The sequence below is a fragment of the Mastomys coucha genome, unplaced genomic scaffold (assembly GCF_008632895.1).
Source record: "Mastomys coucha isolate ucsf_1 unplaced genomic scaffold, UCSF_Mcou_1 pScaffold8, whole genome shotgun sequence".
NCBI lineage: Eukaryota > Metazoa > Chordata > Mammalia > Rodentia > Muridae > Mastomys > Mastomys coucha.
The window spans coordinates 25,900,791-25,925,100 of record NW_022196914.1 but is presented as its reverse complement, the minus strand read 5'-3'; the positions used below and the strand labels follow the sequence as shown (position 1 = coordinate 25,925,100).

General features: G+C 37.6%; 1 protein-coding gene across 4 annotated transcripts in view; it reads right to left on the bottom strand.

The window, feature by feature from the left end:
• Positions 1-24,310, bottom strand: part of Ctnnd2 (catenin delta 2) — an 851,684-nt gene that overhangs the window by 698,752 nt on the left and 128,622 nt on the right. For all 4 annotated transcript variants that reach the window (XM_031360311.1, XM_031360312.1, XM_031360309.1 and 1 more), the window contains exon 2: positions 1,117-1,253. In XM_031360311.1, the coding sequence (XP_031216171.1) occupies positions 1,117-1,253 (137 nt within the window). The remainder of the gene's footprint in view (positions 1-1,116; positions 1,254-24,310) is intronic.

Here is a 24,310-nt window from a genome sequence, read left to right as displayed (position 1 = left end):
AATAGAGAGGAGGGTGTGTCAGGAGCTGAGGTAGAACCCTGGATAGAATATAATGAAATGGGTTGTTCCAATGCTCTACAGCATCACAGTGTAAATAAAATCTGCCAAAATTCATCATTAATTTAAAAAAGTAGTTGGAAGAAAACAGCCTGAATTCACACCATAGTTCTAACTGCTAAATAACCCACTTCATATCACAGACAGAAATGCTTATTACCACATCTATACAATACACAGGGCATGCAAGTCATAATACTGTATTCTCTAAAGTACAAATGTTACATGTCAACTATACTTTTTAAAACTTAAAATCCCACTTCACCTCCTAGCATATGATCAGAAGAAAATACTAGTTTTGACCCAGATTTCTATAATTGCTTACCATCCCTGATTTATAAGGAACATAACTTCCATGGAACAGTTCTTTTAATTCTCAGACTTGACTTTTATGTATTTATTCATTTTAGAGTGATGTCATGTTTGAGAAGTTTAGATTCATTAGATTCATTAGATTTCTGTCATTAGAGTTTGATGACTTTGACAGGGAAGGTTGCAAAAATTTTTTCTGGTGCTGTAATTAACATGTTTTATATGGTGAATTCTATACATTTCCCTTGAACTTTTAAAATTTTAGGCCTCCACACAGTCATTAATTTACCAGTGTGATCCAGTTTACCTCTCCCAAAATGACTACTTATAAGAAACACCAGGAAGGGCAATTTTGTTTAACCTACTAAGATACTCAACATATTCTCATTATTTAGCTTTCTGGATAAATCTTGACACTTTATTAGACAATATTTTCTGCACATCAACTATTTGGCCTGAAACCTTCAATAACACATGTCAAGTTGATCAACATATCTTCCAAAATTTCATCTACAGGAAAGTGTTCTAGTCCTTATATAGAATATGTTGGACTATGTTACAGTACTATGTTTCCTGGTATCCTGAGGAACACCATGAAATCAAGACCAACTGCAGCACTATTTTGGTGTTACTTATGAAATAAACACTAACACAGCACCATTCTCAAACAAAGTAACCATCCATGTTCACTTAAAGAAGAAATTGTCACATGGCTCCATGAGTACCACATACATGGAATGCATCTACCTGTTCTTTGACGGAGGCAAGGATAGCAGAGGTGGTTTCTGTCTCAGAGCCGTCGCCATTGGAGGTGTTTAAGCCTGGGCTCAAGGAGCTGTTCTTCTCTGAGGCTGATGGAGGCTGGTCTGGGACAGGCATAGCTCCTGTAACACAAGAAGACAAGCTCAGACCAGCCAGACAACACTGCAAGCAGACATAGCAATGAGGGATACAGTTAGAAGAATGAAAGTTAGAAATTGTCTGGACAAGTGTGATATAATTCTGTAACAATGAAGCCAAACAACATGCCACTCTGTATCAACCAACCCCAAACAAGTCTGAGCTAGCACAGGCACACCTCTGTCCTGTTATTGTGTTCAAGGGACAATAAACCATAAGAAGGTAGAATCAAGATTAGAAGGATGAAAAAAGGGATAAAAGCACTGAGTATAAGAATCTGTATAACTTCAGTTGACATCTGTGTTACACAAACGCACTACTGTTTTCTATCAGTATTTTTCAACTCAGAAGATAATCTATTACACACACACCCTTAAAGGAAAAAAATCACACAATATAAATGACCAATTATTACCAATAACTAAAATGATATCCCGAAAGAAGCTTGGTTGGTACTCTGAAATGCAGAAAAGAGCTGGTCCATCCCACAAATAGTTACCTCAACAGCAAGCAGACTAAACCAAAATAGGTTAATATTGCAATGAGTATGACGAGTATGTAATATTTAGTAAACACATACTTTAGAAATGATGTATCTAATGCTTATGTATAATATTTGTCTCATTTGAAAATAATGGGATTTTTTTCAATACAAAATTTCCTAGAGGTTAAAAAAATGGGAATGAACACCATATTAGTTGTATTTTAAATGTTTAATAGACACTTTGTCATACAACTACTATATTGGAGAATAAAAGATATTATTAATGTCATATATATTAATAAAAATGGCTCCAATAAACACTCCATAGTCTAGTCTTGAATGCAAGCCAGGTCTGCCGCCAAGATCCTGAACAGGAGAACTGGGGAGGAGTTGCTATATGTTGCATATAACCTGAAGGAAGAGTTTTCAGGATGTAAGGGAGACAAGTCTAGGTGAGCTTAGAAGTTTATTCTTAGTAATGGCTCTGCCAAGATGTCTGACTGTGGGCAGGACAGACTTTGTCAGGGAGAACCCCACTTACACACCTTCACCTGAGACCCCTTTAACCCATTTTAATGTTACAAAGGGATCCAGATGTATAGCAAAATACCCAAGATATTTAGTTTATACAAGAAAAAATTATTTAGATCAAAATTCTGGTATTTTTGACCCAAGGACTGAGTGTACCTGATGCTTTTAAATCTCAGGTCACCATCAAAGCATGGCAGAGCTAAACTGTCAGTTCACAAGCTAGGGAGTAATTGGCAGAAGAAAGCCCATATTTTATAGTTTCCATCAATAACCCACTGACGCCCATTAGGCACCACTTCCTAAAAGTCCCATGACCTCCCAATGTGCCACCCTGGAGAGCAAGCATTTCACCCTTGAACCTTTGAGAAACACTCAGGATACAACATACAATATAAGGTGACCTTGCATGAAACCTTCAAACCCACACCCATTCTCCAGGGCCCTTGTTTCCTGCCAAGACCTGGCCAACTGAATGCTCGGCCAGAAATCAGATTTTCTTTTGAATCATGGAACGAAGAACAGGCAGTTTCTGACCAGTGTGCATCATGTCTGCATGTCTGCCATATTTTCCTTTGATCCAAATAAGTATATTTTAAAATTGGTAAGGATGTCTATACATCTTCTGACACTCTTTTCTCTACCCTCAACACATAACTTCAACTCTATAAAAGCCATATTTCTCCCCTGAACCCTTCCTCACACCCTGCAGAATACCTTGCATTGCCACTTGTAGATCATCCCCCTCATGACCACGCCCTCTGCTCCAGCCTGTATGCTCTAAAGCACAAACACACTGTCAGAGCACATTGTTTGCTTTCCTTCCACCACTCGGCACTTTCATAATATACCATCGGTCATAGTAAATTAATACTGAATAATGAAGTACTTCAAATATTGCCATTTAAATATGTATGGAAACAAGCAGCTTAACATTTCCAAGTTTAATATGTTTCAGTGTTTTATTTGATACTTTTTACCCTACTTGCAATACTTCAAAGGCTTGAAGAATAAGTGTCACTGTTTTTATGGAAAGTCAGCTGTCTAGAATCCATGGCAAGTGCAGATTAGCACCAGGACACCAACAATGAATTCTTCATTTGTGGAATCGCTGTGGACACTCAAGTTGAATCCTAAATGTGTAAATAATAGGTCATTACTAAGGGTAGGTAAAGCACTGTCCTCTGTCAGGTGTGCTCTGAACCCATAAAATACAGCATTCCTTTCCTCTGTCTTTTAGAAGAGAAATTTAAAATAACTGCTTGTCATAATACAAACAAGATTGTAGTCAATCACTGTCAAAGCTGAGTAATTAGGATAGAAGTGTGATCTGTCCTGAGCTGTATTCAATTTGCCACACCTAGCTCAGTAGTTGATGTATAGCAGCCAGTTAATATCTGTTGAGTTAATGTAAGAACTATTAGAGTAAAATCAATAACTGCTGCTTACCAGAGCATGTAACATAAGCAAAATGGGCTCTTCGTTGGGAGCACTTCTCTGTACAGCACTTGAGTGATTTATTTTGACTTAGGAAAGATTTTCAGAAATCCTCAGACTAGTTGAAGGCTTTTGGCTCGGTCGACTCCCTACAGTCAGGAATCCTGGGTATTTGGCTATTAAGGTACAACCATCAATCAAAAAGGCCTGGGACTTGATACAGGAAAAAAAAATCTGAAAAAAATTTGCACACAACATACTACTCAGGGATAGAAAGCATCAGCATTGGACTATATTCAAAACACCGAGCAGCAAGAGCCACAGAAGGCAAAGCCAGGAGGTGGAGAAATGGACACTTCCACATAAGAACTTGAAATGAGACTCAACAGGAGGTCAGAAGCACAGCTGTAATGTGTTGCTGTAATAGGACTTGTAACGGCAGCATGGGGACCTGCTGGGTTGAGGGCTGAGTTCTGTCATCTGATAAACAAAGGAGAAATGTTCTATATGTGTGCTCAGAGACATTAGAACTGTGGGAATTGTAGTTCAAAGGGCCACCAGGCACATTCTGTTGCATGAGCTGTTTACTGATCAAGAAAGATGGAACAAAACTGAGCATCACCATAGACTTAAGAACTGTAATATTATTATTCTTAGTGACATATAGGTTAAAGGGCAGTGCCTGCGAAGGCTACAGCAAAGAATGACAGCTCCCCAGCCACATTCTAGTACAGCAAGGACTGTAAGAAAGGAAGAGTCCCCTCTCTTCTCATGCTTTTCTTTTTAAGAATGAGATTGTTTACTTCCACTTTGCCCAAAGAAATTCATCAACACTGTATTGAAAAATTGTTTTCAAAGGGTGATTCTTTGAGAAAACAAGTGAGCAGGTGTATCTCCCAAAACCTGTTCGGGATAAGCCTACATTCTGAGATGCTAAATGCAACATCAGAAGTAGAGCAACGTCAACAAGAGAGAAAGTTCACAGTAAGAGCTGGTGTCCTCTGGCACAGTTGTGATGCTCAGAATCTGAGCATCCAGGGAAATGGCAAAAGAAGGTAGAAGGTTGAATGACTTGGAATAGAAAGTGGAGTATGACACAGAAGAAAGGACCAGAATAGATACATGAAGTAAGATGAGAGGCTCATGGAAAGGAGCCCCTGAGCTGGGATTTGGGGGGCATCAAGATGACTCTCAGAATGCTAAGAGGGAAGGAAATCAGAAGCAGTAATCAAGCTTAAAAGACCCTTTATATATATATATATATATATATATATATATATATATATATATATATATATATATATATATGTGTATATATATATATATATATATATATATATATATATATATATATATATATATGTATATATATGTATATGTGTATATACATATATATGTGTATATATATGTGTATATACATATATATATATATATAGTGACAGACTTGAATTTTTTAATGGTTGTGAATTTGTAATGTTAGACAACTATCCATTTGTCACATGCTGCAAATATCACTGCCAAGTGCCAGGAGACACTGTATATAACGTAGAGTTCCAGCGCTCAGCCCACTGAGACTAAAACCCTGAACTTTCACATGATCCTTTGTGAGTGGTACAAGCTTCTGCTACATATCACCAAACTTTGCCTACACTTGACTTTGACAAAGCCAAACTCATTTGAGGCTGGATATGCAAATGATGGCCTGGAAGTTAATTGTGAGCAGAACCCCAACATCCATGCAAGTCATTTTCTGTTATCTCCTACTCTCTGGGAACCCCACAGACACCAAGCTCAGCACAGTTTCTTATCTCTCAGCAGAAGAGTAACAACAAGCACCCTGCTGCCTCTCTCTGCCTACAGCATGCCTACATTTATGACCACAGATGAAACCCAGGTCATCAGATACTTCCACCCACATGCTTGTCATTACAGTGCACCTTATCACACTGAATCTTCCCTACAGAGCCTTCTCCTGCGTCTATTAATCACCACAGAGACTATTACTTTCTCTTTGCTCATTTTATCCATAGTTATCCTTTCTGCAGCCCTTCCAGACAACTCCATGCAATATAAACCACTTCCTCCTCACTGTTACCTTGATGTGTGAGCTTTCCTCCAGCATTGCAGTCATCCCTGTGAGATCTAACAATCTTACCTTTCCTGGAATATTTTTTTTAAAAAGATCATTTAGTGTTTTTGAAATTGGGACAATATGGCTATGGTCCCTTTCTCTTTCAATTATTTGAATAGATTTTTGTGTCACTTGTAACTAAAACTGCCACTAAATCAATGATACATTTAGACTTGCAGAAACACTGTAAATTTACATTTTTTTGTCACCTAGTTAGGTCATGGATTCTTTGAGCTCAGAAACTGTGTCTCATTCACATTTATGACTCCAGCGCCTATCATCCATGCCCTATAAAGTGCTGACATGATATCACTTATTGAATATGTCAAAATAGGAATAGAGTGGAAATTCACCATTAGCCTCATTTAAAAATGTCAAGACATTCTATTCCTAAAACACTGATTGTTATATAAGTGCCCTATACATTTTTTCCAGATTTATAAAATTGACAAATTTTAACGAGTTTGGACAGTACACAGACTATTAAAGTACCCAAGCAGTGTATATTTTGCCAATCACACAGCTGGCTTTGCCTCCATTTACAACAGAAATGTCTGAGTGAGAATAATGATGATAATAATTTTAAAAAAGCCATATTCACACAAAATAAATATCAGAGTCGTCTGCCTCTGGAATCCATAGCTACACTCATTCCCCAAAATGACACAGTAGGCTTTCCCAAGCCGACCAAGGCTTACTACGCTGCACAGACACTTCTCATCAAGACAAAGAAGGCAAAGCATAGGATTCTAGAATTACAATCTCACCACAATGAAAATGGGATACATGGAAAACGGGCACAGGCAACATTAATATTTGACTCCCTCTGTCTATGATGGGAGGTTCGAATGAACTGTATAATGAAGAATCTCAGGTCAGTTGAATGATTTTAGCTGAAACCTGAAAGAAAAGGGGGAGAAGAGCTCACCACAGGGCATATCACAAGCGAGTGTCCACAGCAGATTGCCACTGTCTAAGAATGTTGAGAATTCCCTTCTCAGTTCCTGGAATCTGAAGGCCCATCTAATACTGGGATCTATGCAAGATGCTGAACAATCCAAGCATAACATGGAAAAGGGCATGCCTTCCAAAATTAGCTCTTTAACCATATTTCAAACAAATACATAGATTTCCATTCTAGTGCTATATGGATTTGCATGTTGAAATCTCCGTTTCAAAATCAAATTCCACAATGAAAAGCAGCCAGTCCTCAAAAATTTAAATGGTGTGAATTACCAATTCTGATGGTCTCTATTAGTTAAATGGAAAGCCCCAAATGCTGGCCCTGCACTATTTAGTAACGGGCTTTTACTGTGAAATACTTGAAAGTGTCCACTGAATTTGCAGCAATTTGCCCTTCACATCAATCACAAATAATAAATGTGATACTTCACTATTTCTCAGGATGCTGGAAACCACTTGATTTCCCCTCCACACCCTGCTACATGGCTATCAGTGAGCTCTCAGAATTCACAATGTGAGTAAATATTCATTGTCAGATAACATACTTAATACTTCTAACAGGGTCATTGTCAATAACGGAGCACAGGGTCTCTACTAATATTACACAACTTTAGTTGCTATAATTGGTTTGGAATATGTTTTAAAAAATATTCTTTTATGTCTTCAGACATAATAATGGCTATGAATTGTGTGCGTATACATATATATATATATGTATATACATATAACTCAAAGACATAAAATGGCTAAATCTTAAGCTACATACTCAACTTACTACAACATATAATTTCAAGAAAAAAATGAAGTGAGCTTCAGTTTAAGTGTTGTCTTCAACCCATAACTGTATATAAAATTTTCATTTGCTGAAAAATTCCAAAAAACTTTATAATGTATCCTAATAATTTATACTCTTTGTTCCCCTACAAAACCCTCTCAGGCTCTTCCCATTACCTCTTCCTCCCATCTTCATATCCTTCTAATGATTAATTAATTGATTAATGACTAATTATTTTAATCTACTAAGTCCAGTAAGTGGTCTCCATCTCTTCAAGTCTATGGTGTTATCCATGTTTTGTTTCTCTCATAAAAGTTACAAAATAAGGAAACATTCTTATTTTTGTATGAGAATAAATGCATAACCATTAAATACTGTATTCTCAATGTTTAAGGATCATACTCTGTAATCAACATATAATTTTAAATCGAAAAACAGTTGAATGCTGCAAAAAAGTTGTAATCAGTCATTAATACTATTTTTGAAGTCTGTTTACTCCATCTTCTAATTTTTCAATTTGCAAATATCATTACTGTCATCAAGCATCAGTTACAGGATCTATTTACAAATTCCCCTCTTGTCAAAAAGAGAAAGAATCTTAGTTATTGGCTCCATTCTTCAATTTCCTCCATCTTATTACTACTTATTATGAAGTACAGTGTAAAAGATACAGACAGATGATCAGGTTCAGTAGGGGTCTCTGTGGAGTCTATAGCACGAAGTGGGACATGAGACTCGCTAGGCATGTGTTTCCCAACCTAGAGATGCTGTAACCCTCCTCATCTGGATTCTTTATGAATATCCATTACAAATCCATAATATATTAACTCACTTTATCATTTATTTGGTAATTGAATGCTATTTTTACCCTGGGCCTGGAGGTTAAGGTGGGCTTAAATTTCTATTACTAAAACCAAATAGCTGTTTCCTCTGATAATCAGCTCTCATCCTGAAGCTATCTAGGGACCCACCAAGAGTCATCTAATTAGCATAATGTACAGTATCCTTGAAAGTACATTTAAGTGTTCTTGGTCTAGAGAGTGAGGATCAAGATCAAATTTGCATCATTTTATTTAACAACATAAATAACAAATCACAGTGTAATGACCAAATACAATCACATTATATCACACTATTTTAGATTCCTACTTATACACAGAGACATCATTACACTGCCCATGGAAGCATAGGTTTGCTATTCACGAACAATGCTCCCTTTTGTTTCTTTATTTCAATTCATTGTTTCCTTCACAAGATTAAAGGCAGCTGGGATTTTAGAATTGACTGCACAATTTAAAGGTTTAATATTATAAAGACTTTTGAGAAAGGGAAGTATCTTCTTGAGCTAACTGCTGTCCTATGTGCTCGAGAGAGTGTCCAATATTTTAGGAAGGAACACTAAGCTCCTGATTAATGTTTAGAACTTGGAGCACTGTTGCATCTTAAAAGATGAGGTATCATTAATGCTACCTGTCATAAATATGAATTTATCAAATTAGTGATCATGATGGTTTGAATATGCTTGGCCCAGGGAGTGGCACTATTAAAAGGTGTGGTCTTGTTTGAGTAGGTGTGGCCTTGAAGGAAGTCAGATGTAGAACTCTCAGCTCTTCCTGCACCATGCCTGCCTGGATGCTGCCATGCTCCTACATTGTTCATAATACATAGAACTTCTGAAACTAAAGCCAGCCTCAATTAAATGTTTGCCTTGGTCATAAATTAATTAAGAGTTGCCTTGGTCATAGTGTCTGTTCACAGCAGGAAAACCCTATTACGATAATGATAAAAATTTGCTTTTTACTTCCATTTATATTTTATGTCTAAATGTGTTCAAAACATGCTCTTAGGTTATTTGGGAAAATGTAAAGACAAATATGCTGACAAATCCTTTGGTATGATTGCCATCAGAGGGTGGAATGTAATTCACTTTCCCTGAGAGTAAGCAATATTTGATGACTCTTTCAGAAAATGGTAGAAAGGGTGATGTGTGATTATGACACTGATTTATAAAAACTATTATGATTTCTGTCTGTGTTGTTTGCTCTTGTAACAAGCTGTCATGCTGAGAGAAAAGTCAAACATCCATAGTCATGAAGTATAGATAAACAGACATAACAGCCTACTCAACATTAGCCATTAGTTCTTTCGTTGTTTTGTTTATATTTTATTTTTAAATTCATTTTTAATTAAAATTTCATCATTTCCCTATTCCTTTTCATTCCTCCAACCTCTCCTATGCCGCCCTCAAGTACAAAGTCTATTATTGTTATAACCCCACAAGCACAGAGATGCCCCCATATATAAACACTCATATCATAAATATTATGTATACAAAAATAATAAAAACAACCTGCTAAGTCCATCTAGTGTTGCTGATGTGTTTTTAGGGATGACAACATGGTATTGGATAACTAAAAAAGGTTTTATTCAACTCCAATAGAACATCCTCTGGGATCTCAAATAGGCATTGCCAGGAGAAAGCCATTGGGGTTTGAGGCTGTTTGTCATTCAACCATTCTGAGACTATATGAGTGACACACCATCTAGAGGTCCTGATGAAGCATACTCACAAAGTTTCCTCAATGGAAAAGACATTGTAATATGAATTTCTTTTAAAGACAAATTTTGTTTTTCTTTTATATTCTCTGTTCTTTTAGGGAAAAATAGTGGCTGCAGTTTGTGACAGACAAAGGAATTGAAAGTGATCAGGTTTAATTACCATACCACTGGGAAATTCACCTGCATGCCCCGCTGTAATAGGCAGAACAGGGAATAATATCTGTTCAAGGATTGTGTCAGTTTCAAAGTTGTTCTCATTGCTATACTTTGAAAGTTATGAAGCTCTTGAATAGGAATTAGAAATTCTAAGATTTAAAATAATCTCTATTAAATATCATTTATAGTATCTTACATATTAGATATATTCAATAGTTACTGTTAAATGAATAATCATATATATTATAGTATATTAGCTATAAATGATGCGTTTGTAGAGATGAGAATATTTCTAAATAACACAAGGATGTGCTTCCAATATTGTTATGAGAAAAGTTCAGGCCACACAGGTATTCACATCATCATAGCAGGCAATTAAAACAACACACTTTTAGTGTATACTTGAACTCCTTTAATAAATACTTTGAAATAATCAAAGGCAAACGCAAAAGTAATATATCATGCATCTTGCCATTGAGCTTGCAGCTAACCAACACTATGGTTCTTACTAACACTCATAACTTTTGTGGTAAAGCCAGTCTTTATGCATCAACATTATTATACCCAAAATCACGACAAACATCCATAAAAAAGAATGCAAATTATTTAACCTAGTTTCCCAAGTGTATACTGAAAATCTGTAGTAACAACATGAAGCTGTTGCTGAGGTGCAGGGAACTAAACACTTACCATCTAACCCTAGACACACTACCATTCACCCCATGATTCTCATCCTGTGGGTGCCTTTGCCAGTGAGATGTGTTTCTATTTTTGCCTTTGCAGTTTTCTTCAGATAAAGATTTTGAATTGGGGCTACATTTTTTTCTTTTTTTTTTTAATTGGACATTTTCTTTATTTACATTTCAAATGTTATCCCCCTTTCCCAGTTTCCCATCCACAAACCCGCTATCCCAATTCCCCCTTCCCCTGCTTCTGTGAGGGTGCTCCTACCCACTCACTCCAACCTTCCTACCCTGGCATTCCCCTACACTGAGGCATTGAGCTTTCCCAGGAAAAGGGCCTCTCCTCCCATCACATGGATACTTGTATCATTTTAGAATAGATGCCTAGGAAATTTGTTGGGTGTAAGAATATGAACATGTTCGGCAGAGATAAATAATGCCACCTTCCCCTTAGAATTTTTCTAGCAACGGTCCATCTGTATCAGAAAATTAAATGGCATTTTTCATGTACTTTGACAAATATCAATGAGTGATCTTTGTTGTTTTTGACAATGTGATAATTAAAGTGTAATGTACAGTCTCTTAGGTGGCATGATCTGCATTTTTAAACTGAACAATCCATCAGACAAACAGCTGATTCCAGCTACAGTGAACAAAGTTCACTCATTTCCCCTCATGACTTGTGTGCTCTATTTCTTTACAGCACTTACGCATTTCTCTACTGCCAGGGCTGAAATTATTCTGACTCCCACACCAAAGTACAAGGCAGTAAGCATTCTGCTTCACGAATGGAAAAATAAATGAGACTAAAAAAAAAAAATAGTGTGTATCTTTTCAGCAGGTGGTCAACATCAGTTATCCAGTATTTTGCATTGATTTTCTGGTTATTTTTCATCTTTATTATTGCTTCAGTGTAGTAAATCATTTCTTTTTACTATGTGTGTGTGTGTGTGTGTGTGTGTGTGTGTGTGTTCATGTCTGTGCAGCTGTACATATACACACATACAAACAGATGTGGATGAAAAGGCTAGCCTCAGGGAGTAATCCTAAGAAAGGACAACCACCTCTTTTGAGGCAGTCCTTCTTGGTCTGAAGCCTAAGAATTCCACTAAATTGAGTGGTCAGCATCCCCTAGGAATATTCCTGCCTCTTTCTCCCTAGCAAGGTGATACCAAGCCTGCCTCATTATGTCTGGCTAATTTTTTTCTAACCATGGTTTCTGGTTCTTAGGGATTGACTAAAAGTCCTAGTACTTGCAAGACAAACATTTAGTGTACAGAGTCATCTCTGGGATCATAAATGCCATAAGTACATTACATTCCAAATCCTATTTTAAAATTCACTTGTTGAACAGATGCAAACCCTTGTGGTATCAAGGAAGTACACTTCAATGGAATTATAACAGAGACTTTTTTCCCTATTAATTCAAGCTGTTCTTGACTTTTTATACCCACGCAGGCCTTGAACTTGAAGCTGACCAATCTCAGTGCCCCATGTAGATGAAATAATAGACATGCATTGAGACACCAGTGTGTGTATGTGTGTGTGTGTGTGTGTGTGTGTGTGTATGTGTGCATGTGTGTAGGTCTGTGTAGGGATGTACCCTTAAGATGATAATAATTTGTTTTGAAAGCCAGAGAGAGGCTGCAATGAGTTTTAACCTCTACAATACCAGTTTTATTTTAAATAAAATTCTAATTAAGAAATAATATTATATTGTGTGTGTGTGTGTTTTACAGGCTAGACTATTATATTCCAACCTATGTTAAACACTGTAGAATTAACTGAAAAAGATAATTACTAGTTTGCCTGATTTTTTTGAGATGCAAACATTGGGAACATAACATTATAATGTTATAATTACAGCACTGTTCTATGCAATAAGTCTCTAAGGTGTATCCTGAGACTTTGAATCCTATGATGAACATTTCAGCTTCCCTCATCTGCCATGCCTCAGAATCTGGTAAGATGCTCACCACAAAGAAAACCTCAATGTTTGTGAACTCCATCACCTTTGAGAGACTCACATTGCTCAAAACTTGAAAGGCAAATTTCAAGTTGTTAGAAAAGCAAGTTCTCTACATATGACCAATTGTTTTTAAGTAATCACATTACATTATAAATCACTGCTGAGTGATAAAATTTGTGTAATATTATTTATTCAAAGCTTAAAGTTGATATTTAGAATGTTAAAATTCATTTGTACCTTAAAACCTGTCTTTTCCCAGCAGTGTATAATGAATGATTCTACCTTTGGGAAGACTTTCCCTCTGCCCTTAGGTTTTCTATTGTCTACTTCCTTATTTCTCTTCCTTTGTATCATTTTCCACTCCTCACAGGATTATAATATTGAAGCAAATGTCAAATATTTTTGACATATAACTACAATGAATTTATTCTATTACAAGTGTTCTAAAATGTCTAAAGCAAAGAAGTGCAATACTTAGGAAAAATGTAGCATTATTGTTTTCTCAAAACAATTACTTTTCAGGTGGAAAACATTATCGTTCTTTATGAAACAAAAACTTTCAAATTGTTTTTCTTGAAGTGAGAGGTCCAACAATTAATTAGATTAACTAGGTTTTTGTTTGTTTGTTTGTTTGTTTCTACCTCTATCATGTTGATAAACTTTCTCTATCTCTAAAGATGACTGGTAAATAAGGATTTAATCAATAATGGCATTACTTTTAAAAGCATGAAAGAATAAGTTGCCATTCTTTCCATTGTGAAATCCTTGTAAGCCTGTGTGTGCTATCAAGACACAGTAAATATTTTTTGAGGTTAAAATTTGTTTTTTACACAATTGTTCCAAGGATCTGAAGGAAATCATATGTCAAAATTAACAGTCACATTTTTAACTCCCTGTTTCTTTATGAATTTAAAACTCTCCATTATATAAGCACCTAGAGTGCTTGCATGCATCCCTGAGTTCAATTTTCAGCACTGGATAAAGCAGTTGAGCTGGTGTGCACCTGTAACTCCAGTACTTGGGAGATGGACACAGGAGGATTGGGAGTTCAAATTCATATTCAGTTACACAGAAAGTTCAAGGTCAGCCTGGGATACCAATGACTCAATATGCAGGTTTAAGAAACCTAAAAATAAAAGTAGACTTTGTTGATATATACACATTTTGGCTAAATAAGGCACAAAACATTTAACAATATATTCTTTCTGTTTGTTTCCGGAAAGGTCCCATATTAATCAATTTTTGTGTTTCTTAGAAGAAAGCAATTGAAAATTTGTATTTGTGGAGCCATTAGCCTTAGCAGTGTTATCTTATCCTAAAGAATGATATGTGCCCATAGATGGGTTTACAAATGAGGTAAAGGAAATGACTACATACTCAAAGGTTTTATCTTTTATCATTTTTAAAAAGTGTATGTGTGTGAGAGTATCTATGGCAACTATATTCATGCATCATGTGCATGCCTGGCAGAAGAAGGCATCAGATCTCCTGAAACTGGGGTTACAGGTGGGTAGAAATGCTAGGCCTTGAACTCTGGTCCTTTGGAAGAGCAGCTGATGCCCTTAACCACTGAGCCTTTTCTCCAGCTTCAATGCTCAAAGTTCTAAGTTAAACAAATACTTTTCTGGAAACCAGAAGAATACTATGCACCAGGCTGAACCCTTCAGTAACACTAACTCATTAACAAGCAAGCGGAGGCTGTTTTGTTATCACCCCCCTCCTTACCCCCCCTCCCCCACCAAACCCTTTCCAGTGAGCAAGACTGGGAACTGGAGAAGTGACACCTACAGAAATCTTGAGGGAAGAGCTGTTGCTGAAACTCTGCTGCTCCCTGTCTCTAGACTGGGCAGTAACTCCTCCTGACACCCTTTACTGTTGAACACCAATGAAGAAGACAGCTCATTACTCAGAAACAATCCAGGTCCAGAATGAGCCAGTGCTGCTGCATGCAAGAGTTAAGTTCCTATTCTTGGAGAAAATGTGCACACACTGACCGGACTTAGCATTCGGATATTTGTTTGGAAGTGAGAAAGCTAACCAGCAAGGGAGCTCTTCAGCAAGCTTAGTATTTAGGTGTTTCAGTGTCTACCATGACAATGAGAAAATATGTTTTAAAACACTCTTAATTAGCTCCATCGTGTCTTCCTTGTTCTCTAGAGCTCTGGGCATCTGTGGTCACCTGCTTGCTTCAAAGAAGCCTGGGGACCCCTTCACATAAATGGCTAAGGGGCATATTCCCAGAAGCTAGCTATGGTGCCTCCAAATCCACTCATTCCTCTTTAATTCATAATTTTCCAATTAAGTATTTGCAAATCAAGAGTATATAGCTACATCAAGAAGAGGGTTTTATTATTTGGTGGTTAAATGCCTGCTTTGGTAAAACTCCTTTAAGATAAACTATTAAAACACTGTGAAATTAATTACAGCGGAGCCGATGTTAAAGGCAAGGGACATATTACTAATATGGAAATGATTCTTCTGTCAACATGGTTCACCAGTGCTTTAGATTCCTTGCTCTTTTTAAAGAAACAGAAACTGCAAACCTGAGGGGTGGAGCAATAATGTTCATCAGTCATGAGCAGGACCGGGCTCCTGTCTTAGAACATAATGTGGTTGTTATAAGGTTGGTGAGCCCAAACTAATACAGCAGGGAGTTTATGACTCTCTAACTGGAGTAACTTATCTTAGCCCCCTGGTCTCTATAGCTTCACGGGGAGAGACCTTTGTTTGTTTCTCTGTCCGTTTTCCAACTAGTGTGTCAGTAATGTCTGTGCAATTAGTAACAGAAGAAGTAGTGAGTAGCTCCACCCTGTTCAAACCCATCCTGTCCACTTTGTAACTTTTCTAGTTGATCTTTTCATAATTTGAGTGTATATTTTTTTTTGCTAGAATAATTTACTTATTGGATCAACTAGTCACTTATTAACTTAATTAACAAACAAGTGGCTACTGACATTTGCTGACGTCAGTTATTCCTCCAGAGGAAATAAAGCCTAGATTGGAAGGGCTCTCTGGTGTTGCAAGGACTCTGCTTCTGCCCCCTGGGTGTGTGTGTGTGTTGTGCATGACATCCACAAGAGGCGACACAGACAGGCTTAGTTTATGGAGTGGTAATTACTCTCAAAACGATGCTAAATTTAAATTGTACAAGTGACTGAATTTCAATTTCGAATAACCAATCTACGCATCATCTTATTGGCAAATCATTATCTAATTTCTACGCACCACACATATAATTTGCACAATTGAGAAAAGATGTCTCTCATTTAGCTATTTGAAAAACGTGGAGCAGCTCTCTGAGCACAATTTTAAAGTCTCAGTGACGCAGCAAAGAGGTTGAATAAAGTAGAAAGATGAACACCAATTACAAATTTATTTGCAAGTTTTATTTTCATGATATCAAACTCATAATTAACTCACTATTTAACTGCATTGGTACCTAGAGAAGATGAGTAGCAAAATATTGGATTTTATATATCTAAATTTACACCATCATATACAAATACTCTGCTAAATCCAAGTTTTCAGCGTTTCTACATGAGTTGGGACCAACACTATTATAGTCCAGCCTCCTCTGATCACAGTGGAATCTGTCCTGCTTATATGAAAGTTCACCAGATAGCCACACACCTTCAGTAGGACCTATGCACAGTTATTTCCAGAGATTATTTTACAATTGATAGTATAAATGTATAGATTACCTTGGTCAGCAAGAAAACTGCCAGTTCAATATTAAAATTGGCTACATTAGTAAAAACAGAGAGAAAGAAAACTACATTCTACCATCATTAGAAAACTAGAGAATAAATGTACATGAACTGATGTGGATGGAATCAGTCCCAAAGACAAGTTATCTACGCATACACATGACTTCATTGCCTTGCTTTTCTTTGTCAGACAGGGCCTTGGTAAACAGTCCCAGGCTGACCTTAATTAGCAAGTGGTTGGCTGGCCATATGCAGTCCTCAAGGGAACAAGTCATAATCTCTAGCTACAGTGAAGATTTCTAACACATTTGGTTCCTTTTGCACAGAGAGAAATACGGTTTTAAACATGAAAAGTATTTACTGGTTTGATGAGGTGAAATTCCAATTTTCCCTTGTCAATTCTCGAGTCCCCTAAAATAATGGCAGTCATTCTACACATTTCTTCTTGGCACAGAACAAAGAACTCAGAAGCACATGAGTGGTCCTTGAATAGCCCCAGGGAGAGGAAGGACTTTTGGTGGAGACAATGTAAGTAGGAGCATAATGAGGCATAAAACAATTAAGTAATATTTTCAAGGTCATACCCAGAGTCTTTAATGGAGCAGAGAACAAGACCATAAGTTTTGGCTGTTAGAAACAAACTGCAATGTCCAGGAGATGTTTCTAATATTACACTCTTGTAAAAGCAACAAAATGAACCAGATGAAGCATTTGGCCACCAGGCAAGCTACATACATACACACATATATATGTATATATGTGTATATATTTATGTTATATGTGTGTGTGCATACACACACACACACACACACACACACACACACACACACACACACATATGCTCACACATGCAAACACTTGCTTACCAAAGATGCTAGATGACCCCAAAAGGGAGTATTTTAAAAGTCAATGAGAGACAGCATAGACAATGAGTGCAATCTTCAAAGGAAAGCCGGCCAATAATGGAGGAAAGCAGTCAAATACACTTGCAATTTGATTGTTTTTACTTGTACTTTGCAGTGACTTTGTGCATTTATATACACCGCCTAATTTCAAGATTAAAATTCTCTAACTTGTCTAAACCAACTCCATTTTTGAGGTGTGGCTTCTGCATGAGCCCGGGTGGGAGGGCTGGGGGGGTGCTACTTCTTCCTGTCCTGTTCTTTACTCTGGCTTACAGAAGGGTTTGAATTAAAACCACAGTTTGCAATAATAATAATAATAATAATAATAATAATAATAATTATTATTATTATTATTATTATTATTCAATTGAATTCTACATATTCAATTATTATAGGTGGTGATAACCTTTCATCTTACTGCTAGTGACAGTTTAGGAAAGCAGCTAGGGAAATAGGAGAAACTGGTCACTCTTAGTCATTGCATTCTCCAGTCAGAAATACAAATCTAAGTAATCCTAGGAAAATGAGCAATTGACTAAAAGTTCTTCAGGTCATTTTATTGCTGGGTAACCTAGTTATTTGGTTTGTTGGTGTCCAATTTGCCTATGGCTCTGTCGGTGAGCAAAGGTTTGTAGACAAAAGGCCAACTTACCTCTATTAATAAGTGGGATTATTATTGAAGGTATCTTTATTTTTAATTAAGTGGTGTGTGTGTGTGTGTGTATGTGTGTGTATGTGTGTGTATGTGTGTGTGAGTAAGTGTGTATACATGAGTCCCAGTGTCATGGAGACCACAGATGTTGGATCCTCCTGGAGTCAGAATTAAAGGCAATTCCCATTATGTGTTTTGGAAACTAAACTGAAGCTCTATGAAAAAACAGCATGCACTCTCTAACACTCTCCCGGTTATATGGTTGGTTGGTTGTTTTGTGGTTGTTTCCTCGACAGAAGTTAGAGTTATATAAAAAGAAGTATCTTAATTGAGAAAAAGCCAACATAAGACTGGCCTATAAGCAAGCTAGTGGTTCATTTTCTGGATTAATCTTTGATGTGGAAAGACCCAAGCCACTCTTGGTGATGCCAACCCTGAGAAAGTGGTCCTGGGGTATAACCTGAGCAAGCTAGTCAGCAGCACTACTCCTTGGCTTCTGCTGCAGTTCCTGCCTCCACGTTCCTTTCTCAAGTTCCTGTCTTTGTCTTCTCCAGAGGAAGAGTAAGACTTGAAAGTTGTAAGATGAAATAAACCCCTTTCTCCCAAGTTTTCAGACTTTAATTGCTTGTCACAACTGGCCAAAGAGTGTTAGAAGACCTTGTAAATTGAATATTTAAGATGAAGGAACTTGAACAATATTTTTAAATATTTCCTCACTTCATGGAGAAACGCCATTAAAACACTCTCTTTAGGAGCACACACAGACAATACAAATGTGAATGTATAGTGAAAAAATTGTGTACATTTCTATATACAGCCTCTCTTCCTGGGTCTTTCAAATACTAAGGAGGCCAGGAGTCAAGGGATGTTAACAGCCTACAAACATCAAAAAATTCAAGTAAAGAAACTTCTCCTGCATACTCCAGAAGCAACGCAGCCTCACCAACATCATGACTTTAGCCTAGACATGCTAATTTCAGAATGCTTGTGTCAAAGAATATAAAATAATAATGTGATGTTTTAAACCACTGTACTCACAATAAGTTTTCACAGAAGCCAATGGAAAGTAACATACCATGTTTTCCCCAGGCCAACTGCAGGTGTGTCTTAGTTCAGTGGGGAGCTATTGAAAGCTAGGGGAAGAAATACAACCTTGTAAGTGGCTGACTGTGACTCTACAGTGGCACCTTGGACTGTTCTCTGCTGCTGACATCCCTGCAGTTCTCCTGACCCACCACAATCCAGACTTCTGGACATTTCTGTCTGTCCATCCATCCATCCGTCTGTCTGTCTGTCTTTTTTATCTTTCCTTTTTTTATTTCCTTATCCAGTTCCTACAGTTGACTTTCCTTTTCTCCCTTAAGCCAATCTTGAATTTTTTTCATCTGTATCAAAATATGCTAAATGTAGTGGTTAATTCATCCAGTCACTTAACCTGAGCAAGGTCTTCGGTTGGTTATGCTGTAATTATATTTTTCAGAGTGCCAGATAGTGGCTCAGTTGAGGCACGAGGAAATCAGCAAGAAAACAATTTTAACTACAAAGTGTTTTTAACATTGCAGTCCACACTGTATACTTGAATCATAGAACATTAAACTTATACCAGGAAAAGGAGTTCTGGTAAACAGAAGCCATATTTCATGGTACCAACTCAGGTTGTAAATTTGTCAGCGTTTGCTGGTCCTGGGCCACTGTGAACACTTCAAGGTCTGTCTTCAAGAAGTAAGTTACCAACTTTTTCATTACTCCATCATCCTTTCCATTCTCTCTCCTTTCTTTTCCTCCCCTCCCTCTACTTGTCTTTCCTTTGGCCTTTCTTCTTCTTATCTCTCTTCCTTTATTCCATTATTCATCCCTTTCCTTGCTTCATGCCTTCCTGCCTGCATGCTTGGCTATATGCTGATTCACTGTAAGCTTTGAATTACTTCTTAATAATTAACATTACAATAGTCATGGCAAGAGAAGCTTGAGTTTTTAAAAAGGCATAGTAACATGAGAAAAATCTTACACTGTGCATCTTGATCCTGTAATGAGAATTTAGTCATAAATGATTTTTTCCCTCAGTTAATTTAAGCTGAGTGGTGTCTCTTTTCATTGTGTGTTCCACACCTCTTCAGCGGGTGATGAATGCTGACCCATGTTGAGAATGAGTAGAAAGTGTGGGTGCGAACGCAAATTGCAATGGTACCCAAGTGAGTGGTCTCACTTTAACACCTGGTATGGTCTGGGTGTGGTTTAAGTCTATGTCCCTAAGACTTAATCATCATTGTGAGGCACTGAAAAGAGTAGAAGAGGTGGGGCCTTTGGGAGGTGACAACTAGAGTGCACCCCCATAATGGAATCCTATTGGCTTTTTTTTTTAAGAAAGGGCAGAAGGGTCACACTGTAGCTTCTGTCTCATGTTATATGACTTCATGTACAGCCCTGAGACTCTGCCAGAAAGTCAGGTATCACCAGGAGAAGGCAGAGCTGACAGGTACCTTTTCTTTAGAAGTCCCCAAGGTGGTGGCATTCTGCAATTGGCAGCAGAAGATGAATAAACACACACACACACTCAGGACTGTTATGCTGCAAACTCCACTTCTCCTCTGTCCTAAAAACAAAGCGTAATGGCACAAGACCTCAACCATACCCTGCAGAGGAGAGAACACCTTGGATAAGGTGTCTTCCTAGCCAGAAGACCTCAGTCAGAGGACACAGGGAGCTGGCTTGCTGCGAATCCATGCATCTGTGAACGGGAATTCATCATCCCCCATTGTCTCCGGATCCTTGCAACATATGTTAACAGCTGAGAGCTCAGCAACATTATTCTTCAGATTGTAATATAACTGCATTATTTCCTCCTTCCTTTCTCTGCCTCCAAACCCTCCATATACCCCTCCTTTCTCTCTCAAATGCATAGTATCTAGCTTTCACTAATTTATATATCTATTTTTATATCCATATCCATATCTATCCGTCTCTGTGTGTGTGTGTGTGTGTGTGTGTGTGTGTGTGTGTGTGTGTACAAAATTAGTGATGTTTGAATGCAGGAAAACTTCTGGCTATACATCACCTATTAATTACTATTGTGCCCTGTGATGTCATGTGTGTTGTGGCAGGTAGGCATGCACATATGTTCATCTGGTCATAGACAAGCATTGAAGTTTGGCAGTCTCACCTCCTGCTTCATTGGCACTATCTATAAAATAGGAATTAAAAAAAAAAAAAGACCACAGAATGTGTATGTTATATTACATTCCGGGGATTATTTTAGATGCAAAAGTAGGTGTCCCCTCACTAGAGAGAGTTAGATGGGGGTCTGTGTACTGCCTTTTAGTACCTCTGAAATATTTCAGTCTGGTTTAAGCACTATGAATTCTAGAGCCCACACATCAAAACAAACTGCCAAGAGGCATATTTGTCCTAGAATCTGTGTTAGTTTTCAACTGACTTTTTAAGGTATTTCTAAAGGATACCTAGGAAGGTCAATTTTCTATTTGAAACTCTGATAAATATCACTGGGAAGTATGTTCACTGATCCTGAATTACAGCAACCTTATCTACTCTATCTGTTGATTAAGCCTGTATTACAACATTCCCTATCTATTCTACCTGTTGATTGAGCTGAGCCTGTATTACAACACCCCCTACCTACTTCTCCTGTTGAATGAGCCTGTATTACAACACCTCTACCTACTTATCCTGTTGACTGAGCCTTTATTATAATACCCCTACACACTTGTGTTGACTGAGCCCACATTATAGTAGCTCCTACTTAGAGCACACTACATCACCCTACACTTTTCAAACTGTATTTGCAAAATGTAGGTCAAAGACAAAAAATATAGAAGTAAGTATTATGCAGAATATCCCAGGCTTATTTGTCAACCGAGACAACACTCTCACCATCTTTTCATTAACTTGCTATCCACAACGTAAAGAGTCTGAGTTAAGTGACAGGCTCCTTTACATATATTAATAATATGAAATGAGGTTACCATGTCTTGTCACACCAAGTTTTTCAATGCACCATTAGTCATCTAAAGGCTTCCATTTGAAGCTTTGCAGTTAAGGGCAGAGGGTTATCTACAGCCTCCTCATTAGTGTGTGGCCTTTGTGACAGGTGCTCTCCACTCTGATTTGGATATATTGCATTCTACTGAACACGTCATTGAAGGCAATCCAGGGCCAGAGAGCATCCACACCATGCAGGAAGTCCCAAAGAAAACAAGGCATAGGGGACCATGAGGAATGCAGACAAGGTTCCTGTAAGCTATGTATGGTGAAGCCTGGGCAAAATCTCACATATCCCAGCTCAGCATGAGATTCTTCTCAACAACAAACATGTCATGCTGATTTTTACAAAGAGAACATTTCAGGCTTACTTTAAAAAATGATAAAATACCCATAATTATTTCTGAGAACCAACAGAAGATAATGATTAATGAATCACAGGCATGAAGAGAAACAGACTCCTACAGTTCCCCTAGGCGGGATTCCCAGCATTGTTAGGACTTAGTCCTTTCTCCACCTGCAGACCCTATGGAAATGCAGTGGAGGAGTGCTACCCACAATGCACTGTTCTGCACAGACTCTGTTCCTACAGAAAAAGAACTCTTAACAGTCTGACTTAATAGTCAATTTCTCTTACAAGGAATTGGAGACAGTTTCTCTTCTCTCACTCTATACTCTGGAAAGGATGTCTTTCCCTCGGAATCAAATTAGTGGGTCGCAAACTTCAGTGCACACCAGAATTCTAGGGAGCATGCTCAGAATATCTGATGTATACGTTCTTGAATTCCTTTAAGACAGCAATCCTGGTTCCTTTTCACCCTGCACCTCACATCAATGCTCAGACACAGGAAGAGAGGTTAAATTGGGGCAGCTTTCTGAGGGTTGCAGTATGCTCTCCAGAGGGCTCTTAATGCTGACAGTATTAACTGAAACTAGGGTGGGTAGCATACCTGTGTTCATCATTAACTCCAACAACAACTTATCCTCAGAGTACAATCATTTCATTCTAATTGTAACAAGTACATTCTTAAAGAAACTTAGTTTAATATGGCCTTTGCACACTTAACAAGATGTACAAAAAGTGAATTGCACACCTTAAGATACTGCATATCAGAACATTCTTTTAGCAATTTAAACATCAACTCACTTTACTAATCATATTATTTTGCATCCATCCACCTATAGCAATGAAGCCAACACTCTGCTCAACAGACTGAGTTATAGTGATAAAGGTTTACGCTAATAAGAGATCCTATACAATCATTGATCTAAATATACAAATGTCTATGCACACACACACACACACACACACACACACACAATCTATGCTACGGAATAAGGTATTCAGTTGAAATCATTACACTATAAATAGTTAATAATTATATTTTCAAATCCCAGTAATAAGATGATTTGGACATTCATAAATATGTATAATCGTTCTGTACCAACACTGTCTACATAATTTGTTTTCCAACCCCACTGATTTTCTCTAGGCAGATGTATCATTTTCCAATTATGAAATTAAACATTCGATTTGAAAATATGTTGGCAGTCTAATTCCAGGTTTAATAACTTTCTGTGTATTCTCGGGAATATACGCTGCTAAGTTTCAGGAGGAAATTATAAAACCTAAAATGGTTAATGAATTTCAAAGAATGTAATCAGCTCCTGGGTTAAACTGTTAAGGAAAAACGGCAGAGGATGTCTTCGGAGAGAAAAACCATAGAGAGCTGGAGACTCAGACACCCTGGACACGAACAGACCATAGCAGCATCACAGACCAGAGGAAAATACAAGAAATACTGAAACCACAGTCATAGAGAGAGCCTGACAGAAACTCACCCTGTACTCTCATGGTGCACTTGCCATATAGAAGACACATGATGTAAAGTTAATCTAATTAGAACATTCATGCTATGCACAAAAAAACCCAATGTTATTAAATGTGAATATGTTTGTAATTTTGATTAGGGACTTCCCAATGCTAGGGGAGTTCCTCTGAGCTGCGTTGATGACAGCAGTAAGGGGAAGAGCTGGTATGCCACCTGCAGTCAGCCAGGGTCACTTGTCTGGGACAAAGTCTGACCTGAGAGAGA